This window comes from Sinohyriopsis cumingii, chromosome 4 (assembly GCF_028554795.1).
Source record: "Sinohyriopsis cumingii isolate HCF-2022 chromosome 4, ASM2855479v2, whole genome shotgun sequence".
Classification (NCBI taxonomy): domain Eukaryota; kingdom Metazoa; phylum Mollusca; class Bivalvia; order Unionida; family Unionidae; genus Sinohyriopsis; species Sinohyriopsis cumingii.
Window position 1 is genome coordinate 114,405,738 of NC_142964.1, and position 22,062 is coordinate 114,427,799.

A 22,062-nucleotide genomic window follows, 5' to 3' on the forward strand; every position below is an offset into this window, starting at 1 on the left:
ATGTATTTATTTCTTGTTTCTACCAAGAAAATAATGACTATGGGTACATTTTCCGCTTTCCTTACCAATTTATACTCCTTCTCAAGTGATGGTCAGTATTACTCATGATCAGTCAGTATATGCCTATGTTACTTTAAGAAGCTAGCGAGCTAGCGAACGCGGAGGGAACTACGGTATCTCATTTGGAAGAGCGTCGTATTTGTTATCCAAGAGTCGCTGGTTCGATACACGCACGGGTTAGCCTTTGAAAGCTGCCTCAGTGGCACTTTGAAAAAGGTACTTAGCTCTCATTTCCACAGCATGATATAGTCAACAATGTGTTAAAAGTGATGTTAATTAAGCTAAATGCAAGTTCAGCAATATTGGTGATACAAGTGTTAAACTGTCCAAAATGGATTTCGGCAGTGTTTGTGTAAACAACAAAGTGCAATTATTATGAAATAATTGGTAGGACAGATTTAATTGTTGCAAACTTATCCAATTAATTCCTCTTGTAGTTTGTAGCTACATTGACATGCCCTTCTTAGACGACTATTTTTCTTGTGTTATAAAGGTGACACAACGGTAATGACAGCCTATAGTACTCATTGACTCTTTTTAGTGAAACTAAGCGACAAACAATGTGCAGAGGTTTCCAATACTCTTTTGTTTAAGTCTTTCAGGCGAATCCACCAGGAATCAAAAGATATTATTATAAAGCTGTCACCTCAATTCTTCGATGAGCTGTCCTCTTACGTACTTAGTAGAAATCATGTCAAGAAAAACAACATGACCTCAAGATATATGAAGTCTGGTAAGTGAACTTTTCAACTTTTGCCATCATTTTCTGGAAGGAGAGTGCGTGTGGGCTCCCAAGGAAATTTCCGTTAAATTTACTTTATGAAGAGCTTACGCTGGAGATCTTGATTTCAATCTTTTTAGAGTGATACGTTAGCATACTTATGAATTTAGAATCGAAACACTGTTCCCATTAACATTTTACTTTTCTTAACGAATCATATTTTGTAATCGAAGCCTATGTCCAAATATTGCATCCATTTCTAAATGTTCTGTATTAATGATGTATTATGTAAATTATCTGATTCTAGGAAACAAACTGGCCTGTTTCTAAACGTGTATGGGTTAAATAAATAAGTACATGTCGAAGGGCTACACTGTCGATACGTTGCATATAAAAATAACTAGTCTTATAAAATGAGAGTTAAACATTATAGTCTCTGTGGTCTCTATAACAACTGAAATCATTTTTTTAAAGCATCATGGGAGTTTTAATATATGCCATGCTGTAAAATATTCTTCGCTGTGAATAACATTTTCGCGGTTTTAGTTTCCTCGCTAAAATCGCCAAATTTCTAAGCTCGCTAGTGATGGTATTGGTAGTACAAACATTGTTGGTTTTCGCACAAGTATTGAATGACAGTTTATATATTTGTTGTTTTCGCTAAAGTTGTTAGTGACAATGCAAAGATGGGTGTATTTCGTTCATTTGTACCCGACAATACAGCGATTGTTGTTTTTTCACTTTGATTTCGAGTCGAACGATAAAATAGACTATGCGCTATTATATTGTATGCGAGTTCACGATCAAATAAGATAAGTGGCTGATAACCCAACGTTATCATTGTAGGAAATGTATAAAATATTAATGTAGAAGGAATATATCTCCTTTGGCAGCTGATTAGAGTACACAGATTCTTTCTTTTGAATAGATCATTGTCAGTAACCACGCGACGTCCTACGTACCGATATAATTTCACGGATGTTTTAATAATGTGATACCGATATAGTGTCGCTCTATATCGTCTCATTGGATATTTGGGAAGATTCCTATCTCAGGCCCATCTGGATACGTCGTGCCATTCCACTGATTGTTGGCCTTCACCATTATATCGTATTTCATCGTTCATGAATGCCTTATAGCTGGCGAGCCTCCTTAGCTACGTAATTCTTTTGTAATGTAACTGATTTAATCACGTGTTTGATTAATAGAAGAACAATCAATAGTATAATGTTTTCTAACTTTTACATAGCATTATAAACTGGTAACGTGCGGAATTGTAATAAAAATGTCACCATAGGTGTTACTACCAAACAAGCTGAGAGAGCAAATGAATGTAAGGGTTTGGTGTACAACATCAACAATTCTCTATGAATTATTCAGCTGACAGGAAATGAAGACGATTAAACGGTTTATAATATTTACGGTTTCGAAAATCATTTTGAATGGAATTTAAACGTATTTGTCAGAATCTTAAAAGATGATGACACAGCTTTTATGTTAAGAGAGAGAGAGAGAGAGAGAGAGAGAGAGAGATTTGGCTACTGCTTCATTCATACATACATATATATATATATATATATATATATATATATATATATATATATATATATATATATCTGTGTGTGTGTGTGTCCCGCCGTCCGTTGATTTATTTTGTGTGTGCGACTTTGAAAAATGTACAAGTTGTGACAAGAAAAGGGCATGAAAGAGTCAAGGAGCAGATAAACTAAAGAGTGTCTATTTTTGGAGTGAGTCAATTGAGAATTCAATCCCATTAACCATAACGTCTTCTCACCTAATGCACACTTTGTACCGTTAGAATTATCAAATCAGGCAGATCTGTTTGCACTAAACGATTTCTCTTTTCCAATCGCCAACTATTTATTTTGCACAAAGACGTACTTAAGTACTTGATTTGTTCTAGCAATTAGATTGGGCTTTACTAAAGATTAGAACGTTTCAAGTGACCGCTTTTGACAATGAAGCGGTATAGAGTTGATGGTTTTCACATTCTATCGCCAGAAATAGGTAAATACGATATGCTCTAGGTGTTTGTGTAGTGAAGACTTTTGAACCGAGAAATGATACCATATATCTTGATGAAGATAGTGATGACGACGACGACGATGGTCATTAACATCACCATCATCGTTATTATTATTATTATTATTATTATTATATGCCCATATAGGTCCCTGTGTATGTGTTATTTACATCACAACATTATTGTCTATGAATTTTTGGCCTAAAGAGGAATGCTTGTGTAAATGTTTGTCTGGGGGAGTGTGTCCGTGTGTGCTTGCTTGAAATAAAGTAGTGTTTATTGATGACTGTGACTCTTTTGATAGTTATAGGTTATTTGATTGTGAAATACGTTGATTCTTTTTAACGTTAATCAAGCAAGCTCTCCGAATCTGGAGTATTGTCATGACAACTCATTATGATCCTTTGTGTCCAGTTACAAATCATATCAAAGCATTTGGGGCTGATTAAACCTTACATAAATTAAAATTGTAATTCTCGCCTGTCTTACATGAAGCAACATATGGCACTTAAACATTTTAATTCTATATCTCTGAACTACAGTCTGCATTAGAAGATTCTACAGTCTGAACACATAGAGCCAAGATACCCTTAGCAATACGGCCATAATCACGACTATCCCTGGACTTCATGAACCTTCTGGCCCACAAAATTGATTAATCTTACAGCAGTTTGAAATTGGCTTTAAGCTGTAATTTGAAAGTCTCCCAAGACAATAAATACCGAAATTCCATGTAGTTGTTATTTGATAGTTCCCCGAGAAAAAAAACCCCTAGAATCATTATTTAAAATATCCAGATTATCTTATAATTGGCATTTGGTGGTCTCCGGTGAATACCAAGAAACTGTAAATTCCTTTAGAGCTGTCATTTGATTGTCTCCCGAGAAAACAAACCCTGAATTCCCTTAGAGTTGTCATTTGATAGAATCCTTAGAAATCAACTCTATCTTTGGGTTTTAATTTATGTGTACTGTAGCTTTAACAATCTGAGACATTTCACTACAATATATGCAGTTTGGCAGTTTATAGAGATGTCTTGCACTGGGACATCATGCCCCTGACATGTGGCAACATGTCCTACCCAATCATATTATCCTGACAGCAGGCCGAACAATCATAACACTGACCTCTTCATGCTAATCGCAAAGCGAGGCAGCTGCTTGGACCATTTTTATAAGACTTCGGTATGAATCGGCCGGGGTTCAAACCCGCGACCTCCCGCACTTAGACCACCATAGGGGTAGAAAAAAGTCACCTCTAAACTCAAGAATAATATCTGCTGGGCCTAAAATCTAGTCGTTGTAGTACCAACACGTTCATGTAATGACTAAACTTCAACAACTTAAAAATCTAATACAGCCCTTTAAATAAAAAAGGGGAATTCTGGGGATGTTAAGGACCATAAATTCTTACGCGGCTGATCTCAACCCTTGGATGAGCTAAAAAGGTGCAGCCTTATAACTGCTGTTAGTACTGAATGTGTACTGTTTAAAATTGTCTATGGCTGGCCTCGATCATTTCTTACCTCTGCTCATATAGGGATATTTAAAGAATGTATTTCAAATCACACACAATAGCAAAAGATGTTTGTATGATTGAAAGGTACTCCAGATTTGTCCCATTCTTGCTATGATATTATATGATCGATGGTGTCAAGGTTCGACGACTTTTATTTCTTAATCAATACAGAGAAATGAATCTTCTCACCTGCTCAAGAAGTCATTGAGAAATCAATTTTCATTCGCAGCTGTTTTTGAATAAATATTTCAATGCTGCATTTAGTCTATTCAGTGTTTAGATCGTTTAAGTCAACATTATAACACACACCGTTCATACTCGTGCATTATAAAGTTTCTCAATAGGCAAGAATGAGATTTTGTTTGTTTTTCCACTCATCGCCTTTAAACGGAGAAAGAAGGTTGTGTTATTATGCAAGAACAATACATTTTCCCCTGCTTTACAACGTAAGAGGAGTTATGAAGCTAGAAGCGAACATTATCTTTCTAGTTCTTCTGTCGAAATCATGTAAATTATCACGTTTTCAGCATTTTAAAATACACCTATACAGACTGAGTTTATTCGAAATATGGCAAATATATTCTGACTTTGATTTAGGTGGAGCGTATCATTAGGTTGCAGTTAATATAAGAAGAGACAGTACTAGTTGATAAACTACTCTCACAGAGTGAGAGAAAAAATGATGTATTATTTTGTGGTGCATTACGGTCGTAATTTGTCCCTGAATTATGCGGTCATCTTGCTAATTTTGCATTGAAAATATAATTTACTAGCCAACCACATCTCAACTAGAGCCATCGCGACGTCTAGTATTACCACTTCTATTATTAGTATTATTAAGACATATCATTTTATTGTTATTATTATTATTATTATTATTATTATTATTATTTATATTGTTGTTGTTGTTGTTATTAATATTATTATTGAAAAACAAAAAAGCATTGGCCCTGTAATCGTAATTGCCTTTAATCGCCTTCAACCGGAGATTGATAAGCTCCTATACGTTAGTGATCAAAAAATGAATGTTGTTCACTAAAGTTCGAGCAATACTGAGAACACGACTAGCATTAAACTAAATCCCAACTTATATTTACCTTTGCTTTTGAACTGTTTAATTTACAAGATATTAAGAGCCACCCTTTTGTTTATCAGTAGGGTCAAAGTCAGAGAAGCTCTGCTCTCTTCGGGTTGATTGCGGCAAGGTTGTTGTTGTTGTTGTTATTGTTGGGTTTTACGCCATTATTCAGCACACGATGGGCTATGCATGGCGGCCAGTATTAATGGTGGAGGAAGAACCCGGGAAAACCCCGGGAAGAACCACCGACCCACGAGAAGCTACTGGCAAGCTTTCTCACATACCCACATTGGCCGAATCCTAAACTCGAACCCACGCAGATGTGAGATGGCAGTGATCCGTAACGGAGAGCGCTTTAGACCACTCGGTGATTGCGGCAAGGTCGTATCAGTTATGAAATCAAGAAATCAATAAATTGAGATTATGATGTGTTTAAAATAGTGATAGTAGATGTTTGCTAGTGACTTGCCACTTAAGTACTTCAATAAACCGTCATACTCATTCAAATATTTTGACATAGTGGAAGAAATATGCCACCATAAACGAAACAGAAAGCAATATTCATTGTCCACTAAGTAGTTAACAATCACAATATGCTGGACCTAAAAAACCTGTGTATACCCATTACCACCTCTGGCCAACTGTAAGGGACGCAAATCCTTGCATATGCTGAATAACGTTGTTACGAGCAAATTTGTTGATCAAAATACACTATCCGTCGTCTGAGCTAGACAGGCATCTGATATACAAAAGACATTTATGGAAGAATGTTCACTTGGGCCCAGGACGTGTCCGTTATGTACAATTGTCCGCTATACGTACGTGTCCTCTAGACAGGTGTATATATACACACATAGACAGAGGTGTGTGCATATATATATATATATATATATATATATATATATATATATATATATATATATATATATGTGTGTGTGTGTGTGTGTGTGTGTGTGACAGTCAACCTCTTTATAGTGTAATCCGAATTGCAGCATAAGAAATAATCGCAGTTCCTGGTTCATTTATACGTTTAAGTATATGTTATCAGTACGAGTCCTAAAACAGCACAAATATGAAAATAATTTTACAATTATAAGGTAATATAAGTGATGAAATTGGCAAATAGGTGCACGGCATTAAAGCCGCCCTCGTTGTACTGTAGACTACATCAGATATTTCAATTACCGAGTCAGTTATCGGAGTCGAATTTCATTATTCTAATTTTGCACTTGATTAGGATGATTTAGCAGGGTTTATATTTCTTTAGTCTTGTATCAAAGGCGTTTTCCAAAAGGAACAGATGCTAGATCAGATTTAAATTATTTACAGTCAGCTCCTTCTTAAACTTATGTTGATTTTAGACATCAATCAATCCGTCCGTATCAGAACAGTAACAGTGACTATTCATCCAGTTTAGACAAGGCAACCACACGCGGCTAAAAGTGCCAAGATTAGCGAGGTAGTTATAGTGTCTTTGTCGCCATGTCCTTCAGTCTATCTTGATCTTCATCGCAACCAGTGCTGAAATATATTCTTTGGACGTTGCCAATCAAATAACAGTCTAATAAGGGGATTGACACTTAATTCACGATTACAACACCTAGCAAAATATAAAGAACCAAGGCTGTTATGCATGCGGTACACCTGGCTGATAGTGGGACCCTCGATCGTATACATTCAGCACTTCAAATGTGTATCGCATCAGGGTAGAAGGTTCAGTGTGAATAAGTGGTGACGGATATATTCCTTCATGAAAGCCATTTCAGCAGGTTTGTGTATTTTCCAGTGATGTTCTTCTGAAGGTTATATTTTTCGTTCTGTTTATTTTCATACGTTCATTCGCATTTTATACAGCGATCAATAAAGGAGTGGTCGGACTCATAGAATTGTGCTTTGGGTGACTTATACCCAAGGGCAGTATCTGACAATGTTGAGAAATATCAGATAACATCTACTAATGAACAACTCATCCGCACAGAGCTTGGTAATCAGGGTTATTCTTAGACGAACGACGCCATTCATGGAGCGATCTGACGTATGAAAATATAGTAAATGTGTCACTGAAATACCGGTTCTGTACGCCGAAGTGTCAGATAGAGTCAGTTATTATAAAGAAGGTATCTTGTAATCCTAAAGAATCACGGCAATTCACATTATGATCTGACAATGCCGGTTCAACAATTTGACGTATGAAGGTCAATAGATGCTTCTGTAGCTGAATTCACTTCCACAAATACCGTGAGTGATCAATAGTACTGAAAATACCAGTCTATTGGCAGAGGAATCGGTTTCAAAATGAAGGATAAAGCTAGGACGGAAGGCACAAGTTCTCGGTCAACGTCCCGATTAAGTTCTAGTATGTCCAGGGCATCTTCGGGTAAGTGTTTTACTTTGATTAGATGCATATTTTAGGATTCTGCAGGTCACCCTTTTTTTCGTGGGGGGGGGGGGGGGGTGTCGATAGAACGATTATTTTTATTCACGTCTTTTCTTCGGTCATATCCTTTGAAATCTGTTTCTAAATGTACACCACCTCATGGCCAACGGAAAGATGCTGTGCTGTCCTTTCCCATTTTAAATTAGATAGAGTTAGCTCAAAGGTAACTGCAGAATTAGCAGCTTTCGACACCACTATTAGTTTTCTGACTGATTATCCTGTCATTGAAAATGCCTACACGACGGAACATTTCGAGACCATTAGGCGTTTACGCTGTTTTTCCCCCGTGAATTAGCATGTCCCCACTTTAATTTAACAACAACCATCTCTTCTCGTGGTATCTATTATCATCATTTTTATCTGGATGCATCAGGATATTCCCATGTTAACTGTATACTATCCATAATCCGATAAACTTACTTTTTTTCATTTAAGTTTCAAATCTGCTTCTCCTATCTTGTTTTGCCCACACTCACCCCACCCACCCCCAACCCATCGTTATATCGTCAATACGACTTATTTGTAATTGAGGGCGAAGCAATAAGTAATCAGAGTGTTATGTAAGAAAGTTTACTCGTACGTGAAGTCAACGTATTAAGCATTTTACTTGTGTGCACAAAAAGCCCATAAAATCATAAATATCCTGAAAACAAATAGTTCTTCTCTGACTCATACTGTAGAAAAGAGTGCCCCAAAAGACAGCGGCAATTTGCACGCATACGGTCCTAAGTTCTGTCAAATGTTGTCTGTTAACAATATCGTTGTAATGCAAAGTAATGTATTATCCAAGGTGTAAAGCTGTTTTGATCGCTATTTTTAAAGCAATAGATTGAGAAAGTCATTTTGTTGTGTTGTGGGCTACCCAGAGAAAGTTAATGTTATCTCTCTCTCTCTCTCTCTCTCATATATATATTATTCAGGCGAAACAGTCAAGACGTGTTTGTTTATTCTTTGCACAGACCATCCTATTTGTATCTAATTACATGCTTGGAAGAGAAAAATATTTCATTTCATCTGAATTTGTGTTTCATGTAATGTTTCATTCCCATGTTCTTGTTTATTACTTAAATTGAGTATTTATTTATCCTGTGGAAATGTTGATTAAGCAGCCTTCTAACTTCGTAAGTATTTTAAAGTTTATCCCGTAGAAAACCTGCTACAAACTGAATATCATCTTTCTGAGTGGGAATTCTTAACATATGAGAAATCGTGGTATTTAATCTTAAACCAATAGAGTAGAAAATATTAGTCAACCCAATCCATTCCCCATGAAATTCCTGTGTTTATCAACCGTAAGAAGTACCAAATGAAAATATTGTTGGCATGGGAACACTTCTTATGTATCAAATGAACTCATGCATGATCAACAGGACACAAATTGTATCTCCAAATGGAATACACTCCAGCCCAGTTGATCTAGGTTGTGGTGTTCCACAGGGGTCTGTTGTTGGACCTGTTCTCTTCATTCTATACACTCACTCGCTCTCAAGTGTCATAGATCATCACCCAGTGTCTCAATAATTGTACGCTGATGACACCCAAATATACAAATCTAGCTACCCAACTGAAGTTGATGCTACCATCCAAGGTGTAGAGAGGGGCATTTCTGATGTGAAATCATGGATGACATATAACAAGCTGCAGATGAATGATGATAAAACTTAGGCCATTCTGATCATAACACAAAGACTTTCTCATTTACATCCTTTACCTCAAACAATAAATATCAGCAATACCAACATTAAATTCACACAATCAGTACGAAACCTAGGTGTTACTCTGGACAGTACTCTCACATTGCACCAACATGTCATGAACATATGCAAGGCTGCATATCTTGAGCTGAGACGCATCAGCTCCATTCGCAAATATCTTTCAGTGGATGCGACTAAAACACTTGTGTGTTCATTAGTACTTCCAAGACTGGACTATTGTAACTCAATTATGTCTGGTTCATCTCAATATCTGCTCCAGAAACTTCAAAAGGTTCAAAACACAGCTGCTCGGATCATATTTAGAGTACCACGATCAGAGCACACCTCCCCGCTACTATGTACTCTTCACTGGCTATCCATTCGATCCAGAATCAAACACAAAATTTGTTCTCTGTGCTACGTTTCACTGTCGGACTCTAGTCCAAAATACCTATCCGACCTCACCCATGTGTACAGACCAGCAAGATACTTACGCTCCTCTTCCGACAATCGTATACTCATTATTCCCACTATGAAAACAAAGTCATATGGATAGCGTTCTTTTGTATACCAGGGCCCAGCAACGTAGAATGAATTGCCCACTGAACTTAAACACAAAGACACAGTGATCCCATTCAGGAGTGCTCTTAAAACTCACTTATTTCGACTGCAAGAACAAACTTAAAGACCTAATAATGTTTCCTACCTTAAATATTCTCAGCATGTTGTTTTTTGTTTTCTGATTTCATGGTGTTTGTTTTTGTAATCATATCATTATATTTTTTTATAGGTATTGTCTAATATTGTAAAGCGCTTAGAGCTTCTAAAGATTAGGCGCTATACAAAGTCCTTATTATTATTATCATCATTATTATTATTATTATTATTAGTATCATTATTATTATTATTATTATTATTATTATTATGTAAAAATCTAATCTAATAAAGAGGAATTCTAGCGACCATTAGTAAAGGTTGTTATTGCCTACATATATGCATCAGAGAATCGGGTCTTTTTTAAGCTAAGTTTAGAAAGTCCCGATGCAGAAAGAAGTCTAAAATTCGATTTCCACTTATGTTCCATTAAAGCAAGTTTTAATAGTTGTACCAGGTTGTCATAACTTGTATAAGTTATGCCAATATTATAAATCTGTTGGTGAGATGTGTGCTTCTTCCAGTGCATGTATCTTATAATAATGTGTTATAATGCATAGATTATGTTATCCACTATCCAGAATTCCCTTGTACAAAGATGAAAGATAAACTGCGCAAATATTTTTTCGCCATGAATAATTCTAAATGAATACGTCCTCTTGATTGTTGACTGAATTAATATTACGGTAACTCATATGATAGTTGAACTATTTTCTCCCCATTGACATTTGGCATGCAGAATCTACATATGGACTAGAAATGAAACCGTTAAGCCATTAGTTAGACATAGTAAGAAGCCATACACTGTATTGAAATGCCTCCTCATGCTCGATCAGTTTGTTCATAAAACATGACACCATTATATTTAACCAATGACCTTTAGTGCAACCATAGCTATATATATATATATATATATATATATATATATATATATATATATATATATATATATATATATATATATATATATTGATAGATAGATAGATAGGTTCTGTTATTTTCTACCATAATTGATAAGTAAATTAGAGAAAACATTGTGGTGTTTTATGGAGGAGGCGATAAATTATCTAACGCGTTCACCTTCATCGTCAATTTGAGAAGTGTATATAGGAATGAATACGAATTATTGGTTCCGCCTCATGTCTGGAATCATTGCCTTTAACAAATATTACCAACAGAGAAAATTACTTTAAAATAACATGTACTTTTTTGAATGAGGGAGCGTATATCTTACCAAAGGTACAAAAAGGTGATATGTGACCAACAGGGTATTAGATATAAAATATAATTTATTTTTATATCATTATTTCTTAACTCACAGTGTCACATTGTTTAGAGACTTCCTGTTGACACAACAACACAGCGCTTTTATCGATCTGTTTACATTAGGATGATACGAAGGTCATACTGTTGTCGAAGTTTAAGAGGAACACTTGTTGAGCCGATCCTGGTTGTCTAGTAATGGTAGGGTGCACATTCCTATCGTAGATAAGCATAATCAAATACTCGGTGTGCTGTTTTATCTCGATCGGGTCTTAGCGGGCCAATAAAAGCCACTCTAAACCAAAATAATATGAAGATTGTTCGATACTATGTCTCACCTATCCACTTTAATGCCTTGTGTCTTTAGCCTTCTTGCCCTCAAAGAAAATATAGTTTGAAAGATTTTAGTCGGAGTTTAGCTCTCTTATGTTGCGTTATTCTGGAGGTCTGAACCTGCTAAATCGGGACAACCCTGTATCGGGATTGTGTCTTCCCTGCATGAGATATTAGATGCTAATACCCATATTGATTTTCTGTATTTGGGCTTTTAACAGCAGTGGTACATCAAGAAGGAAGTGACTTTTTCAAAAAGCGATTTACCTACTTTTAGATGATTTAACAGCGGTATTCTTAGATTGTAGCTTTTCTGTTTTACTGAACGTGTGTACCAAAAACGGACAAATCTCTCCCATTAATAATAGTTGCTAACTTGATTTCCTCAGTGGTGACCATTAATGTACATGTAATAATATTTGGATTTAAGGTATGGCGATGTGATGTTTAGCATAATAAATAAATAAACCCAGCCTTCATTTCTTGTTTCGTTTCTTCAGTGGGTGTGGTGATATATGTTTAACTAACTCTCTCTCTCTCTCTCGTTTATGTGGATGAAATCTCGTTTCATTGTATCTTATTGGTTTTTTTATTTTTGTCTAAATATATGTGACATAGTTCATAATCTTTTACGGTTAATCCTTTCCATTGCTAATGCTTCTAAATAAAACTGATCGCCACTTACTACCGTTGTTGTAACTTGACGGTAAATATTGGACTGATTAGCTTTAAACATGAAGCATGCTTCTGTTTTGATGCCAGTAATATTGTTTGGTTGCTACGTAAGTTCATCCTGGCCCTTAGGTTGTCAGAAATCAGCTTTCCGCTGTACATAGTTACCAGTATACTTCATTTTCAAGGATAAGTATTTTAACTCCTTTTTCCCAGATGTTTTAATGTGAGACTTGATATCATACATACTTACTAAGCATTACATGTTTAGCGTTAGAATTACGTAGCGTGCAGACCTAGAACATTTGTTATGATCTACCGCCCAAAAATGTTCATAACGCTTAATATACTTTTGGTAAACACTCACCTGGTACACATCACGATTAAGCTTGCTCACGTTGCAAAATAATGAAAAGAGTTATTGACGGATACAAATTCATTTTCAGACATCTAGCCTTTGGTTTCCTCAGTTTAATGGGTTCAATAATTGGCGACAAACCGTCTTAAGTAAGCAAATTTATGGTGGGGTGGGGTAAGAGTAGTCTTAGGAGCTTGCCCTTATAGTTCACTCACATCTCTCCTCTGTTCGTGTGGGTTCGAGTCTTGGCTTGATCAATATAAGTATGTGACGAAGCTTGTCAGTAGCTTCCCGTGGGTCGATGGTTCTTTATTGGGTCATTCCGGGATCTTCTTTCACTACATACAGTGGCGTCAAAAGCTGTTCGTTCTACAGTTAATTTTCTGCCCGACGTATTTAAATGTACACTTTGCTCTACTGTTATTGACCTTTCTAAACGTGTTGTTAACTAACATTTTAAAAGTTTTATTAAAACACAGTAATGGCATTTCCAAGGCCGTGGTTAACCTGTCTATGACAGCTAAAACTCCATCATTAAATAAATGCCTATATTCATACCTACCCTATTATGTGATGTGTCTTGTTTCTTCTTCGCCATGTCTTCTCTCATTAGATGCATATTTTCTGTGTCATTGCTCCTCATTAGATCCGATCACCAGTCGGTACAATCTTTGGTCACATAGAACCACCGAGTTCTTTGTTCTATTTGACTGTTATAGAGAAGATGATAAATAGCCGAGGTCGAATGTTTTTGACTCATTGTCAGTTTAATATCATTATCTACTACTTCGTGACAATAGCTTTTGCTAGAATTAAACAAATATTTCCAGCCTTGCAAACGACAATCTTGTGTTTTTTTTCAAGCGGTATGATTGCGTGCCGGTGTATAGTTATCACTAGCCAATTGAGCTGATTCTCGTTACAAAGCCTTAGGTGCTCTTGGCTCAAAATCCGTGGGTCGGGGTGTTATGATCTAGGAACATGGCGTTTTGCCTATATTCAGCGCATTTTCCAGAAGTGGCCTGTTGTAAACCAAGTTTTGTGTCGCAACCTGAAGTATTATTTACTTATCAAGCATACACAGACTGAATTTTTCAATTATCTTTCATCTGATCTCTAATCCAAACAATAACAAAACAAGTTCTTTTGGAAAGCAAAATCAATGGACGTTTCCAGTGTAAGTATCTTCAAGTGAGAAATTATGACTTACCTTGTCAAAACAGAATTTTGTTATATACCAAATGGATCCTTTATCTATTTCGGATGTGACTGATCTACCCTCATGATGGACCCTTTCAATGAAGTAGCATAGAAACTAATGAAATTAAATTTGTATCGTAACGATTGAAACTTAAATAAATTGCATGTTTTGGACAAATAATTGCATAAAACTAAAATGTGCATTGTTCATCGTATGTAATTTTAAATGGCGATGTTTTCTTGTAAGGCACAGACTCTTTCTTACACCGAGAAGGAGTAGACATCTCGTGTAGTATTAATTAAAAGTATGGATATCACAATAATAAGTATTATAAGAGATTTTGTTGTGTGCACAGGTTGGTGCAATAAGTCATTTTGAGTGCTACATTTTATAAAATGGCAAGTAGGATGTTTGTAGTTTTAGTTGTATTAACATATTCCACTTTTCAACTCCTTTGCTGCATTGAAAGATCTGAAGGTCGAAAAATATTCGTAAGTGTTTGACAATTTACGTGTAATTTGTTAAAAGCTTTGTTGCTGTGTATAAGGCGTTGTGTTCATTTATCTTCGCTGATGTGTGAATTATAAATCGTATAGAAGGTAAATCAATTTAAACTTCACAAGCCAATTTAGGGCATATACGAAAAAAAAAAGAAAAAAAAACTCTACCTAGAAAATAAATTCATTTCAACCGTAGTATGTGGAACATTTTGTTTTACTTTACTCTATTGCTGTGTTTCTTCTAGATACAGGTAAATATTTTCATTGATAATGCAATCGAGTATATTTAATCACATATTTGAGTTGCTCCTAGTATATTTCATCAGCCGTTTGACTAATCGTTGCTGACTGAAAATAACCGAGTGTGTCAATACTTTGCTGCTTTTAAATTTTAATATTTGAAGTAGACCACTGCTAAAAACATCAGCACGTGAAGCGTTGAAAGCAAATTCTTTCCTCTGGTTATAATTTCAAGCTGAGTTTGAAAATTTCTAACACTTTTAGATTATGTTGATTTTTTTCCTTCCACGATTAAAATTGTAAACGTTTTAGATGGCATGACTCATGAAGGCGAATCGGCATAGACTTAGATATTTTCTTAGTTACATATATGCTCATGCAGAGATTTTTGCATTCGTTAATACGCAAGATTGCACTGTAAATGCTTTGATGGGGTCTTTTACATAGCCCTTAGTTTGCTTTACTATACCATGTTTTTGGAAACCACAAAGATGGACGCCATATTACCAGCCTTTCGGCAATTTTGCGCGAGACCGGTCCCAAACATAATTCTGGCATTATATATAGAACCTCTAGCTAATTGCACCATCCGTCGCATCCCATCACCTCAAGGGCTTAACACTCTGCAATATACCCTCTAGAGTTATGCGTTGAAATAAGATTACCAGTTTTATATCTGTATCAGAAAGGATGAATACGAGGGTTACAGTAGTGTTTTGGTTTGCAATATGAAGGTTACGGTAGTGATTTAGTTTGCAACATGAAGGTTAGGGTAGTGTTTTGCTTTGCAATATAAAGGTTACGGTAGTGTTTTGGTTTGCAAAATTTGATTGGTGGAGTTTAACTGATTTACCAACGTTATGTGTATCTACATGAAACAATAATGTCTTGGAGGGGCGAAACAATGAAGGGTAATTCTGAAACAATAGAGAACGGGCATCGTGTGAATTAAAATGAAGAGCTTGTGATTTTCAAAGAGTAGATTATATATGCATTTAATATACATCTTCAGATGAGTTCTATTTACTTTTACTCGCCCAATTTTCGTGTCACCTCTCCGTCCCCATAACATTGGGATTTCTGTACCAAATGCTCGCTTCAAGAAGTACCTTAAATTATTATATCAGTACCGTCTTTTAAACTGAAATGTCTTGTTGATATGTCTTTTGTCATAGCACGGTCACTGCTTCCTGACTCCTCTTTTCCTTCCCAAAAATTATAGAAAATGCGGATGGGATGCTCCATTGGTATATACAGAAGCAAGATGCATAGACGAGATCTGAAGAAGGTTCATTACTCTTAGCATTCACCCGTGAAAGTTTTGGTATACTTTTTCACCTGCGAGAATCAAACATTCCAGCCTATTTGCGCAAAAAAACCTAGAATACAGGAACGCGTATATTGCTATTTTATTAGGTACTTATGCTTTCTATGACCTACTGAATTACACTCTATGTGAACCAAACAAGACATCTTATCTGATAACATTTTATCTCTACAGCGATGCATCGTCAACCCCTGCCCTTAAAAGGAAACTCAAAACCCAAAGTTCATTTAAACATTCTCAAGGAGACAAATTAATTAAGATAGAGCATATCGTTTTCGACCGCTCCGGTGGTCTAGTGGTAGAGCGTCCGCCTTGGATGCGGGAGGTCGCGGGGTCGAACCCCGACCGAATCATTCCAAAGACTTTTAAAAATGGTACTAACAATAAAATGTTATGTAAATTGTTCTGTACTTGTACCAAACAAGATATTTTCTAGCATTATTTCTTCACAAGAAAGCCCCCCCCCCCCCGGCAATTCAAGAACATATCACTATGCTTCTTTCTCTGCAAAGTGATTGAACCTTGATTTAAAGTTTTCTAGCGGTATTTTTGCCAGGACTCTTGATGGAGCTCACAGCAGTTACTTTTGGTAACCGTTATCAGGTTATGCTCTGTACAGAGAAGCCTCGTCATAACACGCTCTATAACGAATCTTGACAGCAGCGATAGTTTATCGACTATTACAAGAACAGAACAATTTACATAACATTTTTTATGGCAATCTCATATTTTAGGTGATGAGAGGATTATTGGTTATATCACTAGAAACTTACAGCATATGGCAATGCTTATGGTGCAGTCAAAAAGATGTATATCACGAACACTAGGTCATTGTGATCTGAAAAGTGCAAATCTGAACTTCTCATCTGCCAGTACGACCTTATTGCTGGTAATGTAGACCACCTATTATGTATTGGAAGAATTCTTTAGTATTATAGCTTCACAAGAAAGCCCCCTCCCCCTGCAATTCAAGAACAATAACGGCCAATTTATCCCTCAAGAAATTAGACTTTATTTAGCTAGATGGTTTGCGAGACCATTATATTGCTCCAATCAAATTATTCTGTGCAACGTTTTAATTGTAACTACACACCCTAGCTCACTAATTTACTTGTATCGCCTCGTTTGACACAAAAATTCAAAATAAATTTGGCATTGGCTAAAGTTTATTTTTTATTCAAGATCAATGTACAGCTTATATATGCACTCTTAGTACATATTATTCTATGTAATGGCAACTCGACGGAACGATTAGGACCAGTATGTACATTGTAGGTGGTTATAAATATGTGTTTATTTGTTGAATAGAGGATCGTTTGCGTTCGTCGCTATTTTGTACCGTCAGTAATCAAAACCATTAACTTGGGTGAGTCCAACTGCTCAGTTTTGTTGGATGCGTTTCCATCAGCTTTTACAGTGAACATTTAATTCTTGATGTTGATGATTTTACTTTTTAAAAATATTTTAAACAACCTCTTTAATGTTCAACAAACTTCTAAAAATTCTATCAGATATATATATATATATATATATATATATATATATATATATATATATATATATATATATATATATATATATATATATTTCTGATGACGTCTTTCACTCTTTACAAATCATAATTTCAAATGCTACCAAAAGTTTAACAATTGCGTCAGGAAATCATGGTTAAATTTACGATGTTTTAGCCCTTTATTTTAATGCTATAAACCTGATAGCAGTTACTCGCTGAGAGATTCTAACAGAAAACTGTCTGTGAATGACCCGATTGTTGCTACTGACGACATGCACACGGTATTGTAATTCACTGCTGCGTTTGGCGGAAGTATTACAGGTGTTTCTTCAATTTTTCAATTAATTCAGCTATAAGATGATAATGGTTTAATAATCTGTAGGAAAAGTCTATGTTAAGTTTAAGATTCGAGGAAGCATAGTCTCTTTCTTAAAGAGGGTAATTCTGTTTTATGTCACAAAATACTATGATACAATTCTCTTGAACTAATTTACTCAATGCATTGAAGGTTAAAACCAACTTTGAGGCCACATGCTGATCAGGGACAAAAATGTGCCAATAACGGGGCGAAGCATTTGAGAATATCAGATACATCTGATGTATGACACAAGTGTGTCGAGGTGGAGTACCTTGAACTACTAGCTTGCAATAAAGGAAGCACCTGGCTTTAAATACGGATGAAATGATTTCAATGCCTAAGCCTTATCCTCTGGCACTTGATTTTGTTAAGTAGAGCGATATTTGAGCATTTTGTTTACATTTTTCCTTGCCGTTCAGTCACTTTTAAGAAGGTATCGCTTTGTGAAACTTCAATTATGTTAAGCTGATTTAGAAATTTAATAAATAGAAGCAATCTAAAAGCATAAAAATTAGTGATAGTGGGGTTATCTAGTCTTGTTCTGTCTATTTTGAGAGAGAGAGAGAGAGCATTTAGAGAATGGAGAACAAGTGAAAATTTAATGGATCCAAGCTTATACCATCGAATAGATGAGCGTTACAATGGTGGATGTTGCTTCGATATAACTAAAACTACATGCTGGCCCACTCTAAGGTTATATGCTGGCCTACTCTGAAGTCTAAATGCTGACAAACTCTAAGGTTAAATGCTGGCCTACTCTGAGGTCTAAATGCTGGCCTACTCTTAAGTCTAAATACTGACCCACTCTAAGATTATATGCTAGCCTACTCTTAAGTCTAAATGCTGGCCTACTCTGAAGTCTACATGCTGGCCTACTCTGAAGTCTAAATGCTGACAAACTCTAAGGTTAAATGCTGGCCTACTCTGAGGTCTAAATGCTGGCCTACTCTGAAGTCTAAATTTTGCCTTTCTTCCTCTTTACATGCTTACTCGAGAAAACTTTATAGGCGCAATAGAAAGTGTCCTGGATGTGGCAAAACAAAATGCAAGAAAATTTTAAAAAGAAGAAATTGTTTACCCACCAACTCTTCCAATTAGATTGTCGCGTGAAATGTTTCTTTATATTATTTATCTAGACACACATTGTGATGTATATTGTATGGGTGATACATTGTAAACAACAGGTCATGTAAATTCCGTCGCTGACAGTTTCCATGACTCATTAAGAAAACTGATTATAAAAAATGTAATACTTGAAGTCTATTTATTGCTGTTTTGAGTACCGTTTTAGGCATTTCTTTGATCACATCATTGATTGCATAATTGTACACCAGAGGGTCTACAGCTGAAACACTGAAACATGTTATGATCTCTATCTACAACATCCAGGCGAGAGAGAGAGAGAGAGAGAGAGAGAGAGAGAGATTAGTCATAAGCATGGAAATACCGGTTTCAATACACACATAAGGGCAAATATATTTCCTAAATGGGCAAAAAAACGTAGTTTCAACAATGATATCGCCACTGTGGATATAAAATTTTTTCTACGACTGATTATAATATCTCGCTATAAAATAGTATTCATCTCAATAATGTTAGTTACACCCCATGAACTAGTGATAACTATAATTTATATGCGTAGATTTTTACACGATTACACTCAAATTGATATCACAATAAAGCATGCATATAGATGTCGGAGGGTTGTAGGATAGAGTGTAAAGTAATTTAATATGTTTTAATGCGTATATCAGAGACGGGCTTTGGATCAAACGTGATATATCAAAGCTTTCCTTCTCCAGTATATCAGTAAGGTTAGTACAGCAGCTATTCATCAGAAAACAAAAACAAAAAAAAAAAAAAAAATACCTATCTTTCACAATGCCTACAACGTACACTCAAAGGAGAGCATAGAATGGAAAATTTGTTGAGCAAGACATGCAATGTAACTGAAAGGGAATGTCGGCAAGACCATCGCGTCTCTACAGTCAGCTAATTTTAATGGGAATTATTTCTAATTTAACAATCCAGTTTTTTTTGTTTGTTATCTACACAGTAACACAGAAAACTCAGAGTTATTGTACAATTGCATTGTGTATGTCTCTTATTTTGGATGAACATACCTCGTATCAGTAAAGTCATTCAGAAAATTATTTGAATAAAGTCTGATCGAAAGCTAGTTTGCGATCCCTGTTTCCAGGAACAATTCTTAACTCACATTTAGTTATCAAAACTAATACGATATATATATAATCAATTGCCAGAAAAATTTCCATTTTGTTCAGTGTACAGCAAGAATAATGGATGGTTGGTTGGTTGGCTGTTTGGTTTGGTTGATTTGTAATGGCAAGCTGAGAGATTATTGTCTATATTATTCCCCCAGATACTGGATCTATTGGGAGCAAAGTGATTTTTCCAAAGATACACAGCGTCAGCCGACCTCGACTGGCCTGTGATATATCGAACCCGCGCCCCTCGATATACGAGTCAGACGTTTTATATGTTTTAAATTTTTCGGGGCGGGGGTGGGGGCGGGGAAATGAACCTGTGTTTGAGTGATGCTCTTCAGTTACCTGGGTCAGTATTGTTTTGACAGAGAACGTTGGGACAATTCGTATAGAAGTGCAAAGGAGTGGATAGGCTTTAGAACGAGCTCTTTAATCATGTATATGCCTATGTAATCTAGAGGGTGTATGAGAATCGATATAGTTATCGACGATAGGCAATTTAATAATATACCGACTTGTGCTCAAGTTATTGAAGTAAATCTGTTTAATGCCATTCTTTATAAATCAATATATCTCATGTGTACTGCAAATCGTATATTCTGCGATATTTTTCAAGGTGTGTTGCTAATGATAATTATAATCAACAAAAGGTCATACTCGTTTCGTGTATTTAGAAACGTGTTTGAATTAAACACGTTTGCTGTCTTTTTCAAAAGTCGTTTTATCCAACAAAACCCACAAGGTTATAATTACCCCGCAGTTCGGATTTACTGATATGAGGGTTTTAGTTGCTGTCTAATATTACAGGCACACGTGTAGCAAATTCAAGGTTATGGTGAAATTTTGATTTGGTTCTCCATCACGTCTGGCGATTTTATTCAGCACAAACATCACATATATTTGTTACGCCCTATTTAAGTTTCTTAGAGACTGTTGCTATTTGAGAACTATGCAACGCTGTAATAAAGTTTTATTTTCCGTTGTCATTTCATTAGCAGCAAAATGCAAAAGGAAACTGATAAATGATGTGGAAAAAGCACAGGCGCGTGCATGTCTTCAAATTGGAATAAAAGGGCGTGGTCCTGCATGAATGGTACAAGTTTGTGACAAATGACACAAAGGTGCCAGTGTAGAGTGCTCACGGCGTAATTCTAGAAGACAGAGCTGCACATGAATGGAAATACCAGTGAAAAGAGCTTGTTGTTTAAGACATCTTATCGTGAAATGAGGCCTTTTATTTCGTCTTAGGGCGTGACATATACACCTTCACAACGTATATATTCTTGACAGAAATCAAGAAATCTTGTATGGAACAATGTTCTCTAAAACCTTTTCCTGATTCGATAGTTTATTTAAATTATGCAGCTATTTCATTATATATATATAGGCAAAATAACACGAGCACTTACAAATACCTGCAGTTGGTACACTGTGCCGTTTGATTGACCCATTTACTGTGTGATTTATTACGTCGTGTGTAAATTAACTTAAGATGCTTCTTATAACTTGTCAGAGTTGTATTCATACATTTACCTGCTGCAACATAAAACTTCACAAATTATTTGTCTCCCATTTTAGTATTGGTTAGGGGTATTAGTGGGTGTACATATGGGAAAGATAGAAAAACGTGATAGTCATTTTGTTTGCGAACTTTATTGTAAGGTTCCCCGGAAATAAAAAGCTGGAAAAAGTGGTTCTCCAACCTTCAAATTATAGTCCTTCAGACGTCATGAATATTATGGAAAAGTCACAAGTGTTGCATAGCTCGTCATCGCATCCAAGTAACGTTTTTATCTAACTTTTGTGTATAGTTGTTTTATATAGATCGTCATCGCCTTGCCTCCAGGTAAGGTTTTTATCTAA

At 35.8% G+C, this 22,062-nt stretch overlaps 1 protein-coding gene across 6 annotated transcripts in view; it reads left to right on the forward strand.

The window, feature by feature from the left end:
* Positions 1 to 667: 667 nt before the first annotated feature.
* LOC149801922 (advillin-like) overlaps positions 668 to 22,062 on the forward strand; it is a 102,075-nt gene continuing 80,680 nt past the window's right edge. For 2 of the 6 annotated variants that reach the window (XM_089956306.1, XM_089956308.1), the window contains exon 1: positions 6,828 to 7,798. In XM_089956306.1, coding sequence (XP_089812432.1) covers positions 7,717 to 7,798 — 82 coding nt within the window. In that variant the 5' untranslated portion in view covers positions 6,828 to 7,716. Of the gene's footprint in view, positions 794 to 6,821; positions 7,799 to 22,062 lie in introns of those variants that run through there. The other 4 variants (XR_016420757.1, XR_016420758.1, XR_016420756.1 and 1 more) reach the window with 4 other exon arrangements.